Raw genomic sequence first — 21166 nt, 5'->3', positions numbered from 1 at the left:
TGTTTGTTTCACCCTCAGCTGCCACTATATCTAATGCTAAAATTGAAAGAAAAAAATTGTTTTCGACTTGTCGCGAAAAAAATAGATTGTTTTTCGACATAGGCGAAAAAAAAGTTTGTCAAGAAAAAAATTCATAGTGAGTGCTACCCCTTCATTCTATGTATCTAATTGTTTGTGTTTTTTAAAGTTAATATCATTCTCTCATGAGATCACGTGACACTAAGTTGTATCGCAGCTAGGATGTTGGTGGTTTATATGGAAATAGTTACAAGACCCACATCAACCCTTCGATTCCATTCCAGCTTCATTTGGTAGAAATTAGTGATTACATAACTGTCAACAGATCGACAATCATGTTTTTGTCTACCTTAAACACATATTTTAGATAATTTTATATTGCTTTATTTCAATTTATGTTTAACTTTGATTTTTGATTCTAGAATTTACATACTCTTTGAATATTAAACACTGCAATAATAATTGGTTTTACTTGATAAATCTATTTTCATATATTTATGGTACAAAGATTATTGTATGTATATCAACCATTATATTAAACATTATTTCTTTTACGAAAAAGTGTAAAAAAATATTAAAAAAGTGCTTACTCTAAGTATCAAATCTAGATAAATTTTCTTAAGTTATAATGCGCATGAAACTTTTTCCAGTTTCAGATGATTCAAATATTGAAGCATCCTCTTATTGTCCAAACATGCCAGAAGAAATGTTAATGAAAATATAATATTAAAGTCTTACCGGAAATACTGCATGTGATTTCGTGGTTACTGATAAGATATAAAAGCACTGAGAACTGATACAGTGATAATAACAGAAACTCCATTTCAATATTTCCAAAGATTTACTTAATAATCCTTTTTTCATGTCTGCATCTTATACATGTAATACGCCAAAGTCGTCTATATTTTATCCAGTATTTCATATAATAATGATGTGATTTAATAGATAAAATGGTAATTTACGCACCTGTTTTTGGTAATTGCTCCGGGAAATTAAGATAGTATCTTTAAAAGGGACAAATGTATACCTGATTAGTATTTAATGATGTATTGTATGTACAGATTTTGATTATTATACATTTCATGTATCGTTTATACGTCTGGGTTTTTTCAGGGGATTGATTGAGTGGTGCTGTCTGGTATAGTCCAGTTGCAAGTATCTCATGCACGAATGCATCAGCACGATCGAGAACAAAATCTGTTTAACAGAACATTACAATAGTTAGATGTTGTTATAATTATCGAACGGGACAAAAGGAGGAAAATTACAACTGCCATTAGAGTTTATTGAATAGAGTTTAGTTTAGTTTTGCAGATTCTCAATGATTTGTTGTAAATGGATTGATGTAAAGCAATTGCAAGTCTAGTAATCATACCAACATCATGTGATCAATATTTTGTAATATAATCACAATACAATACTGATAGTATGTATACAGTCACCCGAATAAGTTTTTTTTGCTATCGGAATTCGAATTGATGTTGGAACGCGTGTATGTTAGGCGTCACTTTTATACAGGGTTTTCAACATGCAGAATGATTGATTGATTAATTTCCCTACACAAGGCATTATGATCGTACGTGGCTGCGTATTTATGCATCTCGACGATGACCATATTTCTATACTAGTCGAGTATTGATGTGGTCAGTTTTACTGCCAGATCTTCTTTATTTGATTTTTCAATCGTGTCATTCCGGAGCATGTTTATCACAGTGATTGTCTGATGGATTGTAATAGTGTGTTCTGGATTAGCGTTATATATTTGTTTATATAACTGCTCTTGGTCTACATAATGCTTTAACACAATATGTTTTTCTTCATCAAATTGGATGCTTGATCAGGATATAATTTTTTTAATGAAAAAAACATACCCCTCCCCCTTGAAGATCCTTGAATTCAAACGGTCATTATCTAAATAATCGTTTAATGTTTACTCCCTTTAAACATAGCATATTGGAAGTTATCTTAAAATAAAAAAATCATGTTGTTTCATTTCAGTTGGATATGAATAGTCGGATACATTATCATTGAAACTGAAACGGAAGAGCAAAGAGAAAAAAGCAAACATTAACCGAACGTTGAAGTTATGATCTTAGACAGGAAGAGCAACGATAAAACAAGTAAACATTTACTAAACATTTAAGGATAAGAAAAACAAAGCCGGAAAGGAAAATAAAATTACCAGAAATAATGAAATAAAATTGATGCAAGTTATCGAAATACAAAATTGGGATTCATCCCTCCAACCTCCTCAACACAATTGTACTTTTTAAAAACTATCTTCATATGCTGGTCTCTCTCCCGTCTATTCAAACTATTGTATTGTATTGTATGCAATAATACCTCTTTCTATGAACTTTACAAAACTTTAATCCATGTTTTGCATATATGTTATTATACCCTGCTATATGATGACATGTTATTGTCTTGGCCCCCTTTCCTATTTTTTTTACGTAGACCCTCAGAAAAGCATTGATGAAACTACAAAGTTGATAATAGATAACTACTTACCAGCACTGCCTAGTACACGAGCATAAAACAGAGTTAAATCAAGAAATATAACTTTCAAAAACATTGTTGATATCATTTTCGAATTTTGCTTCATTTTAACGAACTTAAAATGCGTGTCTAGTGATAACCCAAAAGAGTAGGTCACTACATTACAAAACGGTATACAAATATTTAGTTTTCTTAGTCTCTTTGTTTTGTACAAACTTGATAAAAGTCACAGTCACTAATACAACGCCAGGTACATGTATAAAATACATGTATATGTGCTTTATCGGAAATTTTTTATCTTATTTGAACAAGATATCAAGAGCCAATATTGGAAAAGTACACAAATACATGTATCAAATGAAATTAGTACATACTAATGTGAGTCTTGATTGGGGTCCTTAATTTTTGCGTTCTTTGAAGAACAAGGGCACTTTTCTTATCTTTAAAAATAACGCTTATTCCGTTAAATTCTGTATATAGGTATGGGATATTGGAAAGAGGACTTTTCATTTATATCAACGTCAGTTTTGTGTTCTCGGTTCTTCCAGACGGTGTCATTTGCCGGAGAAACAGTAAGCGGGAAACATTTTGTATTATACTATTGAACTACAAGGCGGGCAGAAGTTAATAGATATATCTCTTCGTCACTTAACTGTAGTACATTTGTTATGTTTGAAATTCCGAATTTGCAAAATAGGAAATATAACACATTGCACTGCTATCAATTCCTTTGTCAGTATAGTGCAATTATGAATAATTAGATCACTAGGAGGGAACAATATTGTGTGAAAAGTTCTATTCGACCACGTGAGATTTTTTTCAATTTGAAAGTTTTATCAATGTATAAATGCACTGTGTCTAAACCACACCGGCAGAATTTGATCGGACTCAATGGTATCTAACGTCCGGCACAATGACGGAACATCAATAGACAGAAGAAAGATAGGTTTCTCCTTATTTTCTTATTTTTTTAATGATATCGAAGAATATATATACATATACAACTATTTTCTATTGTGAGATGCAATATTTTCTACAACCGTTCTATATTAACGGAGAAATAAGTCAAAATGCATGTCAAAATGACGAATTGAGTGAACCTTGCCTCGAAATTGTTTAATTTCTCTTTAAATTGTTTACATTGTACGGAAAGAAAGTTACGGGAAGATAGATATTGACACGGAGATTGCAAATTTAGTTATTATGAGCATCTCAATAACTGTAACTCTGTGTATGGAACGAAAGAAATGGGTCATGTCAAAATGGAACTGGCCGGTTTCGTCAATGTATACAACCCGGTTTCGTCATAGATTTCAAAATGCATAACCCGGTTTGGTCAAATAAAAAAAATCATAATCGCATTACATTATAATTGATTATTTAATTTCAGTGTTCAAAAGGAGTTTTGTGGGTCGTTCGAAAACAAGTTCGTTCACCGGACAGCGGCTTATTGTTTATATGAGTCTCAGATTCAAATAAATAATAAGCAAATTCCTACTCTTATAGAACTCAAATATTTTAATTTTACTTTGCATTCCGAACTTTTTTAACAGCATATTGAGATTAAAGCTCTTCAAATATGCGTTTTCTATATGAGTTATGGGAAAATATGTTGAACATGTTTAAACTTGAAATTAAAGTTTACGGTCATAAAAATCGAAACACACAATTGATATGTGATTTCCTCGCACAAAAGAATGGACACCTTTATAAGTAATCTAATCATTCCATGTATGTAATCTTTTCTACCATCGTTAAAAATAAATCTTCTTAAGGATAAACGTTAATGATAAGACAAATGTATATGCATGCATAATCGACATAGAATGTAGGATTACAACTACCACGCCTCCGGGTGCGGGAATTTCTCGCTACATTGAAGACCTGTTGGTGACCTTCTGCTGTTGTTTTTTTATTTGGTCGGGTTGTTGTCTCTTTGACACATTCCCCATTTCCATTCTCAATTGTATTAAAATAAAATTTATTTATCACTAATTGTAACTATACTGCTATGTACAAATTAGTATAATAGTCTCAGGTCATCGATAAAATTCAATAATAATTATTTTGTTAACATTATTAAAAAACGAGTCTGTACTGTCGCCATTATGTTATGATGATCGTACACTGACGTTGGTCAATATATTTTGACAATATATACGGACAGACGGATTCAGTTTATTTCAAAGTGGCCGTATTTCGAACAACTTGTACATACCGCCGAGCGTAGCGAGTCGAACAATATTTTGATTATTTTTTGCTTTACAAAATCGTTAAATACAGGAATCAATATAGTTTTGGCAACCGAAGGTGGGGTCGGGGCGTGCAACGTATACGTCATCTAGATTCGCCACTTATCTTATAAAGTGTATAACGAATTAAAATATTGTAAGAAATGAGAAATCAGGGACACCCGGGAAATCGGATTATGTGAGTTGGATTGTGTTTATTATAATAAATGCCGAATATCAAGTTCTTTTTATCGATTTCTATACATTTTTCTCAAATATATATAAAAGTTATATAGGAAAATGATAAGGCAGACAAATATACAAATAAATCGACTTGGCCGATATCCTAATAAAACTTATTGACCTTTAATTACGATTTTTTTTTCATTTCTTTGCGTTTTTACACGCCCATCCCAATTTTGACAGGACGTATTATTGTATACACCCGTCTGTCCATCCGTCCGTTCCTCCATCTATCAGTCATTCGGTCCGTCCGTCCGTCCGTCCGTCTAGCTATCCGTCTATCTTTCTGTCCAGCGTAAACATGTCGCACCGTAACTTGAGAACAGCTTATCTAGTTTTTTATGACACTTAACAAAGTTATTTCTTGAAATGGTCAAACGATTTGTAAACCTTTTAGTGAAAATCAAATTTAATCTTTTTGAGTTACAGAACTTTGTAAGTAAAACAGGAGTGTGGGTTTTTTTTAACATGTCGCGCCCTATCTCAAAATGGTTAATCATTATTGCATCAAACTTTACACACTTCTTAGTAATATAAATCTTAATTTCTGCATACTTTAAGGTGATGTTTTAAATTTTGTTTTTTAAGCGTTAATTAGGTTTTCTTTGTAAAAAAAAGGGGGGGGGGGGTCACATACTGCGATGTATCTCAAAACCTATATAAAAATCTATCTAGTTAAAAAAATAATAAGATATCAGTGTTTGCTATTGAGTATTTATATTCCATTTAAAATTAGTTTGAAGATCAGTGAAATAACGGATACGACTTTCATTAGGAAAATGTGTAGTACTATAATTACCTAGTATGTAAATAAATGTAAACACGCCAAGTTTACTTTATAATACATATATATTTAAATTCTTTCGAAAGACAATGTTCAGATCCGTGTTAACGTTGCTTTTCATAAATTGTTGGTTTTAAAAAAATATAAAAAACCGGGTGTTGTGTAGTAAACAACAATGACGAAACCGGTGTATTTTTATTTGACATGACCCATTTATTTCGTTCCATACACAGAAATACAAGAACTCGGATGATCATAATGACTAGTTTTGCAATGTCTGTGTCAGTATCTATCTTCCCGTACCTTTCTTTCCGTACAATGTGAACAATTTAACGAGAAATTAAACAATTTCGAGGCAAGGTTCACTCAATTCGTCATTTTGACATGCATTTTGACTTATTTCTCCGTTAATATAGAACGGTTGTAGAAAATATTGCAACTCACAATAGAAAATAGTTGTATATGTATATATATTCTTCGATATCATTAAAAAAATAAGAAAATAAGGAGAAACCTATCTTTCTTCTGTCTATTGATGTTCCGTCATTGTGCCGGACGTTAGATACCATCGAGTCCGATCAAATTCTGCCGGTGTGGTTTAGACACAGTGAAATGATGTGCACATTAACAGTAAATTTTCACCATATAAGTTTTAATTAGACATGTTAAGATGGAAAATGGACAGGTAATAGATCGTGAAATGTCATTTCAAAAGAACTAGCAACATAGAGGACTTAGGTTCAATTGGAATTTTGGCTGTTATTCATTATCAACGATAAATCGTTTGTTTTTCATTAAGCAGCTTGATTTTTATTATTGTTCCTTAAACTAAAAGCTTTGTATGCTTATTTTAATTTAAGCTGATATAATCAAGATGATATGACTTCAATTTCATCAAAAACTACCTTGACCAAAAACTTTAACCTGAAACTCCCACTTTCATTTTCTATGTTCAATGGACCGTGAAATTGGGGGTCAAAAGTCTATTATGGCTTTGAAATTAGAAAGATCATACCATATGCAACAAGTGTACTAAGTTTCAAGTTGATTGGACTTCAGCTTCATCAAAAACTACCTTGACCAAAAACTTTCACCTGAAACTCCCACTTTTATTTTCTATGTTCAATGGACCGTGAAATTGGGGTCAAAAGTCTAATTTGGCTCTTAAATTAGAAGGATCATATCATAATAAACATGTATACTAAGTTTCAAGTTGATTGGACTTCAGCTTCATCAAAAACTACCTTGACTAAAAACTTTAACCTGAAGCGGGACAAACGAACGAACGGACCCACAGACCAGAAAACATAATGCCCCTCTACTATCGTAGGTGGGGGCATAAAAAATTTAATAAATAACACTCATAATGCTCAGATTGGTTGCCCTCGTGCAACACAGTTAATAACACCATATAGGAAAAACAACTCATTTTGTCATAAGACACTGTCAAACATCCATACATACTATCCACACTCATCTGTGTCCACACTTGTATAAATATGAAGATATAGTTTGATTGACAAAAAGATATCTATCTTTCGGAAACGAAAAAGATGAAAACAAATATAAGTCATTGTAACACTTCAATAATGAATAAAACCAATACCGAATAAAAAGCGTTTAAAGACCATACTAGCTTGCATGACAAAATATAAATCAGTTCAATAGAGAAAACAAACAGTGTGATTTAGAATCGTTTTCATAACAGTTTGGACGAAACCCTTTCTTGTCGCGCTCAGGCTATCAAATAACTTGGTAAGATTAGGGGAACATTCCTCGCCAGTCAGTAATGCTAAATTATCACACCGTTCTTGTAACACACACTAAAACTGTGAGCTCGCCATAGGTTCTAAACGCATAAATAAAATAATACGAATAACTAACAGAAGACTGAACCATGAGTGTTTATTTTGATTTTAAACATAAATATTCTTTATTTCTTCTCATGCATGGACTCTTTTATTCTTGTTTAATTCCAACTGAAAAGCCTCTAACAGACCGAGTGAGCGTAAAATTATTATTATCAATGGCTGATAATAAACAAGCATTACTTCCAACATAAGTGTTGCGGTTGTCCCCATCGTTACGAGAAATCCTTTATTCTGAACACTCTGAAACGAGTATTGTAGACATCATCCGACGGTAACCTCTGAATCTGAAGGATCCTGACTTAGGGCAGGCACATGCTGAATGTTCAGGGTTCACATGCACAGGGTTAAACATTTGTGTGAGTCCCCGATAATCCATTACTTGAGATAGTGATGTTACATCATACATTTTTAGAACTGGCTATTACATAAAACCAGTTTGATAGGAGTTGATTCATCAGTTTCGACGTAGCACAAACAAACAAATAAACTTGTTAAATAGCGAAAGACACTGAATTAGTGCTGATATAAAAGTAATATGTTTCTGAACGTATTTGAAAGCCATCTTTATCTTATATATTGAAATACATTTTTCGAGACTAAAATAAAAAAAAAGATTTTCTTGCTGCATTGAAACCCCATTGGTGGCCTTCTGCTGGTATCTTCTCTTTGGCTGGGTTGTTGTCTCTTTGACATATTATCCATTTCCATTCTCAATTTTATTTGTTAGATAATTGGCTCGTTCTTAATCATTTGTAATTCCGTGTAAGTATAAAGTCATCAAGATATAATTAAGAAATAATTCATGGGGGCTTGAATATATCGTGATTTTACCACGGGTTGGCCCTTTATGACAAATATTTTACCCTGAGCGTTAGCGAATTATTTCGATTCTAATAAGATAAATACGGCAATTCTTTTGGATCGAAGCGCTCTAGGTGGGGGCAAATATTTGCCGTTCCCATTAATTAACGTACTTTTAGATTGTCGGTAAAGAACGGATGAAACAGAATTAGTGACATGCTCATACTATTAACAGTAACATATTTAGATAAATTTGGATGAATTTTTATGATAATTTACCTATATATCTTCCATGTATATAAAAAAAGGGCTTATACCACATTTTAGCATCGTTTGTTTACGTTTCTTTGTTGTGATGATTTTCGGTATCAGAAGCGTGTATTTTCCCGTAAAATGCTTAAATTATTACGTCATTATTCTATGACGTCGTGTACTTCATTCATAAACAATCATGTGACGTGGGAGTACAATCGGAACAGCCCAACCAATATATTCATATTTTACCACGGGTGTGTACTCAAAGCGTTTGAAGGACGTCATGTTAGAATACTAGATATAGTATAACCAACAAAGACAGGGAAGTTTTGATAATAAAATAAACTTTTATGCAACAAATATTTCTTTATTTTATCATATTGATGTAAATGAAAAATACAGAACTAACAAGGCAAATGTTTTATTATTATATGGGGAAGTAATCATTAAACTTTAAGGTGGTATGGGTGTCTTCCTCCATCTTGGTTTGTAAAAAAAACAGTGAACCAAAGGTCCAGATTTTCTATCAAGTTAGCAACATTTGATGCAGGAATGCAGATATCTGATATGAATTTTCATTTAAAAGAACCAATTTATTAGAATATAACTTATAAATATTAGTATTTTTGCAAATGTTGATTATTTTTGTTTATTTTTTTTTTTTTTAAATTGCCAATTTATGGGGAGGTAACTCTAAAATAGTGCATTTTCTGAAGGATACTTCATGGGATTTTCCTATTTTGTATTTTAACAGGAAAAAACTCACGCGGAGACCCTATCTTTTCTTTAGAAATTCTCAAAGGATTGTCTGAAGGCTATCTTTTCTTTAAGAATTTAACAATTCTATCATCTTGTTTAGTTTCTAACCACGAAATGGAGTTTTTGCCTGTATAATCCTTACAAAATGTGTCATTTTGTCGCGTCCTGAAGCTTGAGAAAATGCGCGGTGACCTTACATTTTTATTATATATTTCAACATATATCAATAGATACAACGTTTTGGCAAAGTATGAACAAATTCTATCATTTTTATTTTAGACTCCCATACCCCCTGAATGAGGGATAAGTCATGATGTTTTTCCCAGCAAGTCGCGAGCCTAGTTTTAGTCTTTCAATAGATATAAGATGTGGTACATGAATGAGTGCCAATGAGATATATTTGCTAAGATTTTTATTTTAAGGACGACAACAAAATACGATAACACAATATGCATGAACAAACAACTCTCATGGTCTGTGAGACAGCTACTTCAGCGACATAAGAGCAGACTGAAACGTAACGTGTGCGGGGAGGTGCAGACTCGTGAAAAAAGTTTTCTATTATAGTGTTATAGTCTAGAAGTAAGTCAGTGTCCTATTTTTTATTCAATTTTATTAGTTACTTTGGAGAATGTAAAAACCTAGTTTTGTTTTGTTTTTCGTTTAAAAAAGGGGACAAAAGCCCCTCATCTTTGCAGACACATCTTTGCCCCAGCACATACGCTAGTGAACTTAATATGCATATTCTCTAGAATCTATCGAATGTCAATTATAACAGTCACGGATATGTAACATTTAAGGAGAGAAGAGGTTGATAAAACAAAAATACTTTTCAATAAAATTATTTAGTAAAAAGACCAAACATTAAAGAAAAATCGAAATGAAATATATAATATTAGTCTAACTAACCTAGTGCTCCATTAACAACCTCTAATCCTCCAAACATCACCAAACTTAGAAACTGCATCCACATCACTGACATATGTAAAAACGTTTCACTTATGAGATTTTCTATGATTTGTATATTATTATGTTACCATATACGCACATTTCCTTTCTATTGCTTTGTGCTTTATATGAACCCATATTTATAGCGATTGCTAAGGTCAATCAATATAAATAAATTTAATCATTCTTACGTTTTTCTTTGATTCAAAAGCTAGAGACATATATTTCAATTATTTTGTATTTGTTCAATGTCGGGACAATATTTTGAAGTTTATGGCTTTCTGGGGTGGAGGTTACAATTTGCAATGACCGAACCTTAGACTAGACATTCTTGGTCCTATTTACCAAATCACTATTTATTACATTCATCTAATTTCAAACGCAATGTCAGGCATGTAAAACAAACTGTATCTTTGATTGAGATAAAATCTATGTACATGCTCCTCAATATCGATGATAATTATTGCAATTTTAAACAAGGTTTAAAGTATGCACTTCACATATCTCCAGAGTTATTAAACAAGCATAAATTTTGACTCTATGTGGTAGGCCCAATAAAATTATATTGTAGCGTTTAAAATTATGCGTTTTAAATAGCTTAATGGATACCGTTCATGTAGTACGGAACATGTTCGACGTAATTTGGTAAAATGAGGAAGCGCTTAAACTTGTTTTATGTTCTGTCCGCTTTCAACCTTTCATGAACAAAGAAAAGTATATGAAAATAAAATTGAAATACAATTTTAATTTTACAAGCGGTGAACAACCTTAGTAGGTAAAAATAATGAACCAAAACGAGGCTCTGTTTATTCCCATAAATACATATAAATAACAGGTTCTTAAATATTTCATTATAGCCCAAACGCTTACAAATATACTAACAAAATGTAAGATTAAGGGAATTACATATAAAACAATTTAATTTTTTTTCAGTAGAATTGAAAATGGAAAATGCGGAAAGTGCCAAAGAAACAACAACACAACCGATGAGCAGAAACAGCCCGAGACTAACAAAGAGCCTCCAACATAGCGGAAAAATCCCACAACCGGAGGCGGGTTTCACTATATAAATATCGAACTAAATAAATAAAATAATATAAACAGTGATATCCTCTATTCTCGATTGGAATTGTTCTAGATAAAAACAAATCAAGGATGAATTAAAGAGTTTACACCTACATTTAACTGGAAGACAAAAAATTAGAACAATATAAATTCCTCTGCATACGACACATGTAACTGGAAGACAAAAAATTAGAACAATATAAATTCCTCTGCATACGACACATGTAACTGGGAGACAAAAAATAAGAACAATTTAAATTCCTCTGCATACGACACAGTCTTAAAGTTTGGTAAATCTCATCTATGAAGAAGTAATGGGCCAGGGGTACCTTCATAACGAATAACGACTAAACACTTTGCCAAATGACGTAAAAGGTAATTTTTGGTGGATGACGGTAAAATGTACACCTTATTTTCTTTTGGACGATAAAACACCGACTGATTTTGACCCAAAACATTGTTCCAAAAATGACGCAAACGATAATTATTTAAGACCTCTGATGAATCACGATATGGATATTTTGACGAATGGCGGTAACATTTTACCCAATTTGACTCTAATGGTAGCCGAAATGACCGTCCCTTCATTTTGACTAGTACCTTGACCTTGTCCTTTTGCTGCACAACAATCATTTAGACAATAAAATAGCTGGTACGAGTTTCTTGCTCATAAAAGTATTAAATGCATATACATTATTTAAATACATGTAGCAGAATCTTTTTAAATGTGGCACTTGCTAAAGAATGAACCTACAAAATCAATGAGGACATGTGATATGCAATTCACCGAATATTATTTGATAATTTATAACGTGTTTTTAAAATGTATAGGTTCACCGTATGCATGTCACATTGATTTTTGTCCTTTCGGCACAACAATCATAGTTTATTTATTTTTTAAATATTTGCACAAAATAATCATTTTCATTATCAAAAACAGTTTACATTAAAAAGTGAGAATTAAAAAAACATCTCTATGATATACATATAAAAATTTTAGATTGAGGAAAAAGTACAAACTGAAAATAAAGTATAGATCTATTTTTATATATTAAACCTAAAAATATTGTGTACAATTTGGAAAATAGTATGGCGTTCATTGTCACTGAACTAGTATATATTTGTTTAGGGGCCAGCTGAAGGACGTCTCCGGGTGCGCTACATTAAAGACCTGTTGGTGGCCTTCTGCTGTTGATTTTTCTATGGTCGGGTTGTTGTCTCTTTGATACATTCCCCATTTCCATTCTCAATTTTATCACATATTTGCAGCTTCCATTGACTGCTTTTTTTTTTTTTTATAGTTTTGGGTCCATACTCGATATTGGTCGAATTATCAAAGGGGGGGATGACTGCATTTGTTCTCTAGTTTTATCGTTATAACAAACCACTAGTACACACCTGTACGCAATTTTGAATACATAAAAAGATGACTATTTCCTAACATCAGTAATATAAACTTTTCATTAATCTTGGGCATAAAGAGAGAACAGAAGATGTTGTGTAGTTGAAGAAGATGATTGACAATGAGACAACTCTCCACAAGAGACCAAAATGACACAGAAATTAACAAATATAGGTCACCATGCGGCCTTCAACAATGAACAAAGCCCATACCACATAGTCAGCTATAAAAGGCTCCGAAATGACAATGTAAAACAATTCATACGAGAAAACTAGCGGCCTTATTTATGTACAAAAAAAATGAACGAAAAACAAATATGTAACACATAAACAAACGACAACCACTGAATAACAGGCTCTTGACTTAGGACAGGCACATACATACATAAGATGGCGGGATTAAACCTGTTCGATTGATCCCAACACTCCACCTAAACTGGGACCGTGATATAACAGTATAACATAAAAACGAACTACAAAACTCAGTTGAAAAAGGATTAACTCATCAAATAAACAAAAATACAAGTGGACGTGGCAGGGTACTTGTACATCCCAAAAGATACTAGGAAGAGATCTGAGAATACTCGCAGTTAACTGACAGCTAGTTCAAACTTATATAACAATCATGCATCTAAGACTAAATTATCAATCCGTACACATCCAAAATCAAATGGATTTAGTGTTAAGGTGGTACCTAACACTACAGGGAGATAACTCTGTAAAATCAGCAGAACGTTTTAATGACGTTGTGTTTAAAAGGGAACTTTTAGCTTTTCAATGATCAAAATAAGTGTTTGTCAAACTGCTATATAACCAGTGTAATTTTTCTGATGAAACGGTTGGTTCAATTTTTTTGAAATTTTTATATTTTTGTCAAAGGGTCAAAGTAAATATTTTGTCAAAATTTTAAGAAAATTAAACGAGCCAAATTAATTTTAGTTAAAGTGTTAGGTACCACCTTAAGACGTCATAAACAGTCAGAGAAAAACGTTACAGTTGTGCAATGCCAAGATACAGGTATCGACAGATTGTAGATTCATGAATGTGTATACATGTATGTATATAACATACAAATAATATTTAGTTTGCTTTTAATTTACTGATAACAAAATCAGTATTTATACAAATCAAAAAACAATATTCAATGATTTTAGTACAGGGTTAACAACGTTTCCGTAAAAATCAGGATATACTATCTCGTTTGAAATAAGTTTTCTTTAGGTACAACCAAACTTCAAAACCAAATATGTATATCTATTGAAAAATTTAGTAAAGGTTTTAAGTAATTTTTGGTAACGATATCCCTGGTTTAATTATTCACCAGTAGTACATAGATTACGATCCTTAAAATCAAAAACGTCACAACAGACATGGACAAAGCGAACGAGCTGTGAAATATAAAAACCGTACGATGATGCAACAGGAACATCACCATCTAAACATCGAAAATTAACAAAAGAGAATGAAAAATCGTCCCTTTTGTCGTTTTTAGTGTGGAGTTTCCCGTTTAAAACTGAAGTATCTTAATCTAGGAAAGGACAGTTAAAACGTTTAAATTCGATTTATTTAAAGTAAATTCCTTGGGTAAATTTCAGCAGTTTTTTTTTTATTCTTGAATATTTAACGAAAAAATATCATTAAGATAACGTTAAGTGTTGTTGAATTTATCAATTAATCTCAATTTCGACGGGTCTGTACTGAGTTAGCATAAACTGAGATTCGTAACAGTAGAAAAACAAGTCTGCTATTAAAGGGGCACAATAAGTGCTCATAGGGATACCTCTCGATAAACTTTGTTGCTGAAACGCACATCAATATTATCAAGGAGAATACTAACAGCTTCAGCCATCTGATTACACTGCCAATAATTTTATCTAGCATATACCATATAAAGCATAGAACAGTGAATTGCGTTTAAGGAAAACGTTTTGTTATTTACAATCGCCATTGTTTGAATCTTGTTAATATTGTTATCTTCAAAAATTTCAAATGGTAAAAAGGAAATTGGTTGTCATTAAAAACATAAAAACACTTCTTTTATATGACTTTTGTGGTAAATAAAGGTACTTTTTTTTTTTAAAATTCAGACAAATGGTACATAGAATAATTTCTAGACACAAAAGCTGATTTGTTTCATTATTAGAATATAATTTCTGATATTCTAAAACAGAAACTTTATAAAAAAAACAAAAAATCATTTCACAATATAGACATTTTTTCTCTCAAAAATTAAAAAATTAAATTAGATATTTAGAAACTAGAATATATATTTCTTCGTTCTAAAGTATTTTTTGAAAGAGACTTATTTTTGTCAGTAGCTTGAGTGATATTAATTGTAAGTATTTACATCTAAGATTCAAGAAGAAATTGTATGTTCCTTTTACTCTTTAAACCCTTGCTTTCATACTTGATTGAGTGTTTAGTCTTAGAGGCATGATTTTTATATTAGTTGATAGTGGCTTTGAACTAGCTGTCAGATAACTGTGAGTACTCTCAGATCTGTTCATTGTGTGTCTTTTTGTGTCGGGATGTATAAGTACCCTGCCATTTCCACTTGTATTTTTTGTCTATCTGATGAGTTAAGCCTTTTTCAACTGATTTTTATAGTTCGTTCTTATGTTGTACTGTTATACCACTGTCCCAGGTTAGGGGAGGGTTGGGATCACGCTAACATGTTTAACCCCGCCACATTATTTATGTATTTGCCTGTCCCAAGTCAGCAGCCTGTAATTCAGTGGTTGTAGTTTGTTTATGTGTTACATATTTGTTTTTCGTTCATTTTTTACATAAATGAGGCCGTTAGTCTCTCGTTTGAATTGTTTTACATTGTCTTATCGGGGCCTTTTATAGCTGACTATGCGGTATGGGCTTTGCTCATTGTTGAAGGCCGTACGGTGACCTACAGTTGTAAATGTTTGTGTCATTTTGGTCTTTTGTGGATAGTTGTCTCATTGGCAATCATACCATATCTTCTGTTTTATGACCATAAGCCAACGGTGCCATATGTGAAGCGGGATCTACTCTTCTTTTAGGAACACATGCGATGACCCCTCGTATTGCTTAAATAGGTTTCGTATTACCCTTGCTTTTAGTTTTAGATGTTGGTTTTTCAGATTTTTATTTTTTTGATGTCAGTTTTGATTTTTTGGTAACTGTTTTGTCTATAATTGACATTACACACCTTGTTTTAATTTAAAATTTTTTTTTTTAAATTCAGCCAAGCTTCAAAGTTATGAATTTATTCTGCCGATGGTTTATGAATTTGGTGATGTCCCAAAAGAAATCACCGTTTTTTCATATTTCCCAAGGAGTAACTTGACATGTGTCACAAATGGACCACGATCGACTAACCCTTCCAGGGTACTTGAAATGACCCCTGTTTTTACTTATTTTTTGTTTAGTCTTTCGTTTTCTCTGTTGTGTTTGTATCCTGTTGTTTTTTTTGGATAATTTTTCTGTTTTCTATGTCAGTGCATTGCAAGTTCGTTTTCTACATATGAGTTTAATTATTCCTTTGGTATTGTTCGCCAGTCTTTTGCGAGAAACACAATCGGTTTTGAAGAATGCAGCTAATTGTCATAGGCAAAATAGATTATCGGATATGACAGAAGTAATATAAAATATTTCACATGCAGAATAGAACAGAATTGGTAAACATCACAGATTGGATGACTATTCTGACATCTACAGATTTACATGTTTCTTCTTAGTTTAGTAAAAATTAAAATAACAAAAAATACCGAACTCCGAGGAAAATTCAAAACGGAAAGTTCCTAATCATCATATCATATTGGTCAATCAATTTGTGATGCCGTAAATTTGATAAAGGGTCTATTTCAGTGTCGTCGTTTTTCCAGATCATTCTGCTGAAGCAGTTTTAGCGTAAGGAGCGTAACACACCAATTGAGATATGATATTAAACAGCCACAAAAAGACAGAAAATTCCATATTTGTAAAAATAAATACCCACAGAGGATTTTTGCTAATTTGGTTTGTTATTTATATGACTTTTTTTTCTTTGTTGGTATATTTGTTGGGTTTCATTTTTTGTGTTTTTTTAAAATAAATAAAAGACTAAAACACAATGTTGACTGTGGTACCCCTTTTTTGACATTTTTACCTGTTATGCCTGTTTGTTTTGTTCACACATCCTTGTCAATTTGAGGAAATTTTATTCTACTGTTTTACTAGTAAGCTACATGTAGCTATAAAAAAGTTTTTTTACACCGTTTTCTACATCAGAAAATGAATTTACCAAAGGATGAATATGACAGTAGTTATAAATTCGTTTGATGTGTTTCATTTTTTAAATATGCCATTTGCTTAATAGAAAAATAGTTCTGGAATTTTCTTAAAGTTGTTCATTTTTATTCTATTACGTTTACAAGTCAGACAACAAATGGCTTGACATTTAACCTGAGAATCACAAATTTCCATCTGAAAATTTGTAATACAAATAACTTGAAAAAAAATGATACTTATTGTGTTTACATATTTTATTTTAGTTTGGTATTTCACTTGGAGCAGACAACACAAGTAAGCTCTCTGCCATTAACGTACGGTGGACATTTTAAACTTCCACAAACGGCTTCCACTGGATACACGACACCTCATTACGATTCGAATCCCCGCCAGGCACAGATTCCAACTGCTCATCAACACAGATGTATTCTGATGGAGTACGACCATCTGTACTTGACTGTGACATAAGATACCCAGAGAATTCCTTATCCCACCCGTCATGACATGTAAGTCTACCTGGTACCATCAAAACTGTTGATCTTGTAGACAGACATACAGCACATGGGATATCTTTATCGTGAAACGTATTTGGATATGGCTTGTTTTGAAAGATCTCGTATTCGATACCATATAGTTTACCTCTCCATGTGTTCAGTCCGTCTTTATAATCTTTCCATTCAGGCTTCTTTGGTAAACAGAGAATATTTGACCCAGACCCACCAATACCATGATGCTTTCCAGCAGCATATCCTACAAAAATGTCAAAAAATGTGCACGCGCATTTTATTTTTCATCAATTACAGTTAATAAAAATGAGAATGGAAATGGGGAATGCGTCAAAGAGACAACAGCAGAAGGCCATCAATGGGTCTTCAATGCAGCGAGAAACTCCCGCACCCAGAGGCGTCCTTCAGCTTGCCCCTAAACAAATATGTTACTAGTTCAGTGATAAAAGACGTCATACTAAACTCCGAATTATACAAAAGAAACTAAAATAAAAAAATCATGCAAGACTAACAAAGGCCAGAGGCTCCTAACTTGGAACAGGCGCAGAAATAAACATGTTTTATGAGATCTCAACCCTCCCCTATACCTCTAGTCAATATAGAAGAACAAACGCACAACAATACGCATAGTTAAACTCAGATAAAGAGAAGTCCGAGTCCGATGTAAGAATAGGAAACAAAAGAAACTAAACAAAATGAAAATAATACATAAATTAAAAAAGGACTACTAGTAGTAACTGACATGTCAGCTCCAGACCTCAAGTAAACTGATTGAAAGATTACTGTGGATTCATTATTATTCGTTGGATACCAATTTTCGTGGGTTTCGTGGGTGTGAGTGTACCACGAATTTAAAAGTTCAACGAATATTATATTTTCAATAGGCTTTGTATACACAGATTGGGAAAACCACGAAATCAAATATCCACGAACATGCAAGTTATCAGCAATCCACGAACATTAATACCCACGAAAATAAATGAATCCACAGTATGTCTTCATCATATGAATATCAAACACATTCCTCTCGTTAGGGGTGTTTATTATTATACCATCATAAAACATATGAGACGAACATAAACAAAGGCAACAGTAGTATACCGCTGTTAAAAACTCAAAAATCCATGGACAAAAAACAAAATCGGGGTAACAAACTAAAACCGAGGGAAACGCATTAAATATAAGAGGAGAACAACGACACAACGCTGAAATGTAACACACACAGAAACGGACCAAGCAATAGCCAAAATCCCACGAGAATAACAAATATAACATCAAAACCAAATACATGAATTTGGGATAGACAAGTACCGTGCCACGTCTTATCTTAATATCTCAAAAATAAGAGAAAACAAACGACGCAGCGTTAAAATGTAACACACACAGAAACGAACAATAATATAACAATGGCCATCTTCTTGACTTGGTACAGGACATTTTTAAAGGGGAAAACAATGGTGGGTTAAACCTGGTTTTGTGGCATGCCAAACCTCGCACTTTAACGGCAATGTTAAATACAACACCGAAACTACAACATAATATTACAGGACTACAATACAAATAAATAGAACATATTAGACAAAAAAGAAACACATGATTAACAGACAACAAAAAGCATCAGGTTTAAAATTCAATACGCCAAAAACGCGTGTCATATCAACAACTGGTTTTAGACTAAATATGTTTTGTTCCGATGCAAAGACCCTATAACTGTATAAGTGAATCAATATAAAAGCCAAAATATGCAATCTGACAACAGTATATTAAGTATTTCCCTTCTTAATAAGTCTGTTTCATATAAGATGTCTACATGTTGAGTTATATTTACGAATGATGTCCTTGTACCAACGGTAAAATTTAGTAAATGTTTCGACTAGTTTGTGATAACAAAACCCCTGGTTTATTTACTTTTTAGTAATACATAAATTTCTCTCGCTCTAAAACGTTGTTACAAACACGAGCGAATTGTACAATTTGAGATATATACAAGGGAACGTCGCCATCTAAAAATGGATAATTAACGATATAAAATGAAAAATCATCTATTTTATCATAAATTTTTGTACAAAAGCTTCCCATTAAAGGTATAGAATTCAAGATCGAGAAAGGGCAGTGGTCATCGTTAGTGATAGCTTTATTTAAAGTTAGTTCAACAGGATAAATGTCATTAGCATACATACTGTTTATTCTTCTTAATTATTTGGTATTGAGAAGCTTTGCTCAATGCTCTTCAATTTTGTACTTGTTTGTCTATATAAATATTTTGATATGAGCGTCACTGATGAGTCTTATGTAAACGAAACGCACGTCTGGCGTACTAAATTATAATCCTGGTACCTTTGATAACTATTTGACTTGTTTCGTATAAAAGTATAGAGATAATTTTCCTTTCTCTTTAAACACAGTTTCATATTTACTCAATGTTACAAAAAATATTTATTTTATGTTTGACATTTTCTGTACAAAGAACTATTTGCTATAAATGCAGTTAAAACCTACCATCATAAACTAGCGTAGACTCCTCTGGACATGATGTTTTACCCCATCTGATATACGTCTCGCCTGAGTTCTCTAGAGAAAAAGACAAACAGTACTTTATAGACTTGTATTACATTATAAAATGTTATTTAAAATGCTACATTGCAATAGAGATGTTGATGGTGTTAGTTAAAATTAAATTTTACAAATAAAATTGTAAAGAAAAAATGTTAGACAAAGGTAAGAAAATCCATCCTTTATTGTTAAGTTATTCGGTAAATACCTTCCTTTTTTTATAAAAAAAATCATAACATCATGATTACAATTTCTTTACTTTCTATTGTTCTATCTACATGATTAAATATCATTTGTTTTTATTGGAAGAATGTATTTTAAGATATTGTCATCTGCTGAATTTTCTGACTATAAAACTACAAGCAAATACACAGCTATCATTGTGTGAAATATAAAACTATTGAGAATTTCTTTCTCTTAAGTTTTATCTATTTTTTAAAAGAAAAGAACACATACCACCGTTGTGAACATGCATAGATTGAAGATCCTTCAAGTTTCTCTCCATCTCTTTTATTAGGTGGTTCTTTAAGCATCCTGGCTTCCCGGCTCGACAATTAACGTAGGACAAAAGAAAAATCAAAGCGATCTTCAACATGATCAAGTAATATCTATATCAAAAGCCTGTAGTAGTAGGTATCCTAATACAAATCAGTAGTTACTTTTGTTTTGTGTGGATGAAAAGATTTCCTTATTTATTAGACAACAACAATGTAATGCAAAACCTCTAATTTCTATTGTGCGTGACTTTTAAATGTCAGTTTTATTTACAATTCCAAGAACAACTGTGCATAGATCCATAATCCCCAAACACGCAGTATTTCGTAAAAAGATATTGATTCAGAAAAAAAAATGAAATGTAAACAAGCAAATTAGACATTGAGTATCACAATAATTATGTCTATCAAATAATTGTGTTGCTCGAAAGAAAGGAACATATATATATTTATATATATAAACAGTAAATAAATATCGAATAATGTCAGAAAAACA

The 21166-nt window shown here is 32.2% G+C and overlaps 2 protein-coding genes across 3 annotated transcripts in view; both read right to left on the bottom strand.

The window, feature by feature from the left end:
* Positions 1-2670, bottom strand: part of LOC134728219 (carbonic anhydrase-like) — a 40974-nt gene extending 38304 nt beyond the window's left edge. Inside the window, exon 1 of one of the 2 annotated variants that reach the window (XM_063592743.1) lies at positions 2530-2670. In XM_063592743.1, coding sequence (XP_063448813.1) covers positions 2530-2623 — 94 coding nt within the window. In that variant the 5' untranslated portion in view covers positions 2624-2670. Of the gene's footprint in view, positions 1-756; positions 925-2529 lie in introns of those variants that run through there. The other variant, XM_063592744.1, reaches the window with a different exon arrangement.
* Positions 2671-17387: 14717 nt separating this feature from the next.
* On the bottom strand, positions 17388-20822 carry LOC134681622 (short-chain collagen C4-like). The gene is made up of 3 exons (XM_063541276.1): positions 20633-20822; positions 20123-20194; positions 17388-17867 (listed from the first exon to the last, which is right to left on the bottom strand). The coding sequence occupies exons 1-3, from the start codon at positions 20769-20771 to the stop codon at positions 17446-17448; spliced, it is 633 nt and encodes a 210-aa protein (XP_063397346.1). The 5' UTR covers positions 20772-20822; the 3' UTR covers positions 17388-17445.
* Positions 20823-21166: the final 344 nt, after the last annotated feature.

Source organism: Mytilus trossulus, chromosome 8 (genome assembly GCF_036588685.1).
Source record: "Mytilus trossulus isolate FHL-02 chromosome 8, PNRI_Mtr1.1.1.hap1, whole genome shotgun sequence".
Lineage (NCBI taxonomy): Eukaryota > Metazoa > Mollusca > Bivalvia > Mytilida > Mytilidae > Mytilus > Mytilus trossulus.
This window is presented reverse-complemented; position numbering and strand designations above follow the sequence as displayed.

What these genes read in the sequence shown, in the direction of transcription:
- LOC134681622 (XM_063541276.1), bottom strand. Translation starts at nt 20,771, where the DNA reads ATGTTGAAGATCGCTTTGATTTTTCTTTTGTCCTACGTTAATTGTCGA. An exon ending in TATGCATGTTCACAACGGTG is followed by an intron (nt 20,195 to 20,632) that starts GTATGTGTTCTT and finishes CTTTTTCTCTAG; the next exon opens with AGAACTCAGGCGAGACGTAT. An exon ending in GTCTACGCTAGTTTATGATG is followed by an intron (nt 17,868 to 20,122) that starts GTAGGTTTTAAC and finishes ACATTTTTGTAG; the next exon opens with GATATGCTGCTGGAAAGCAT.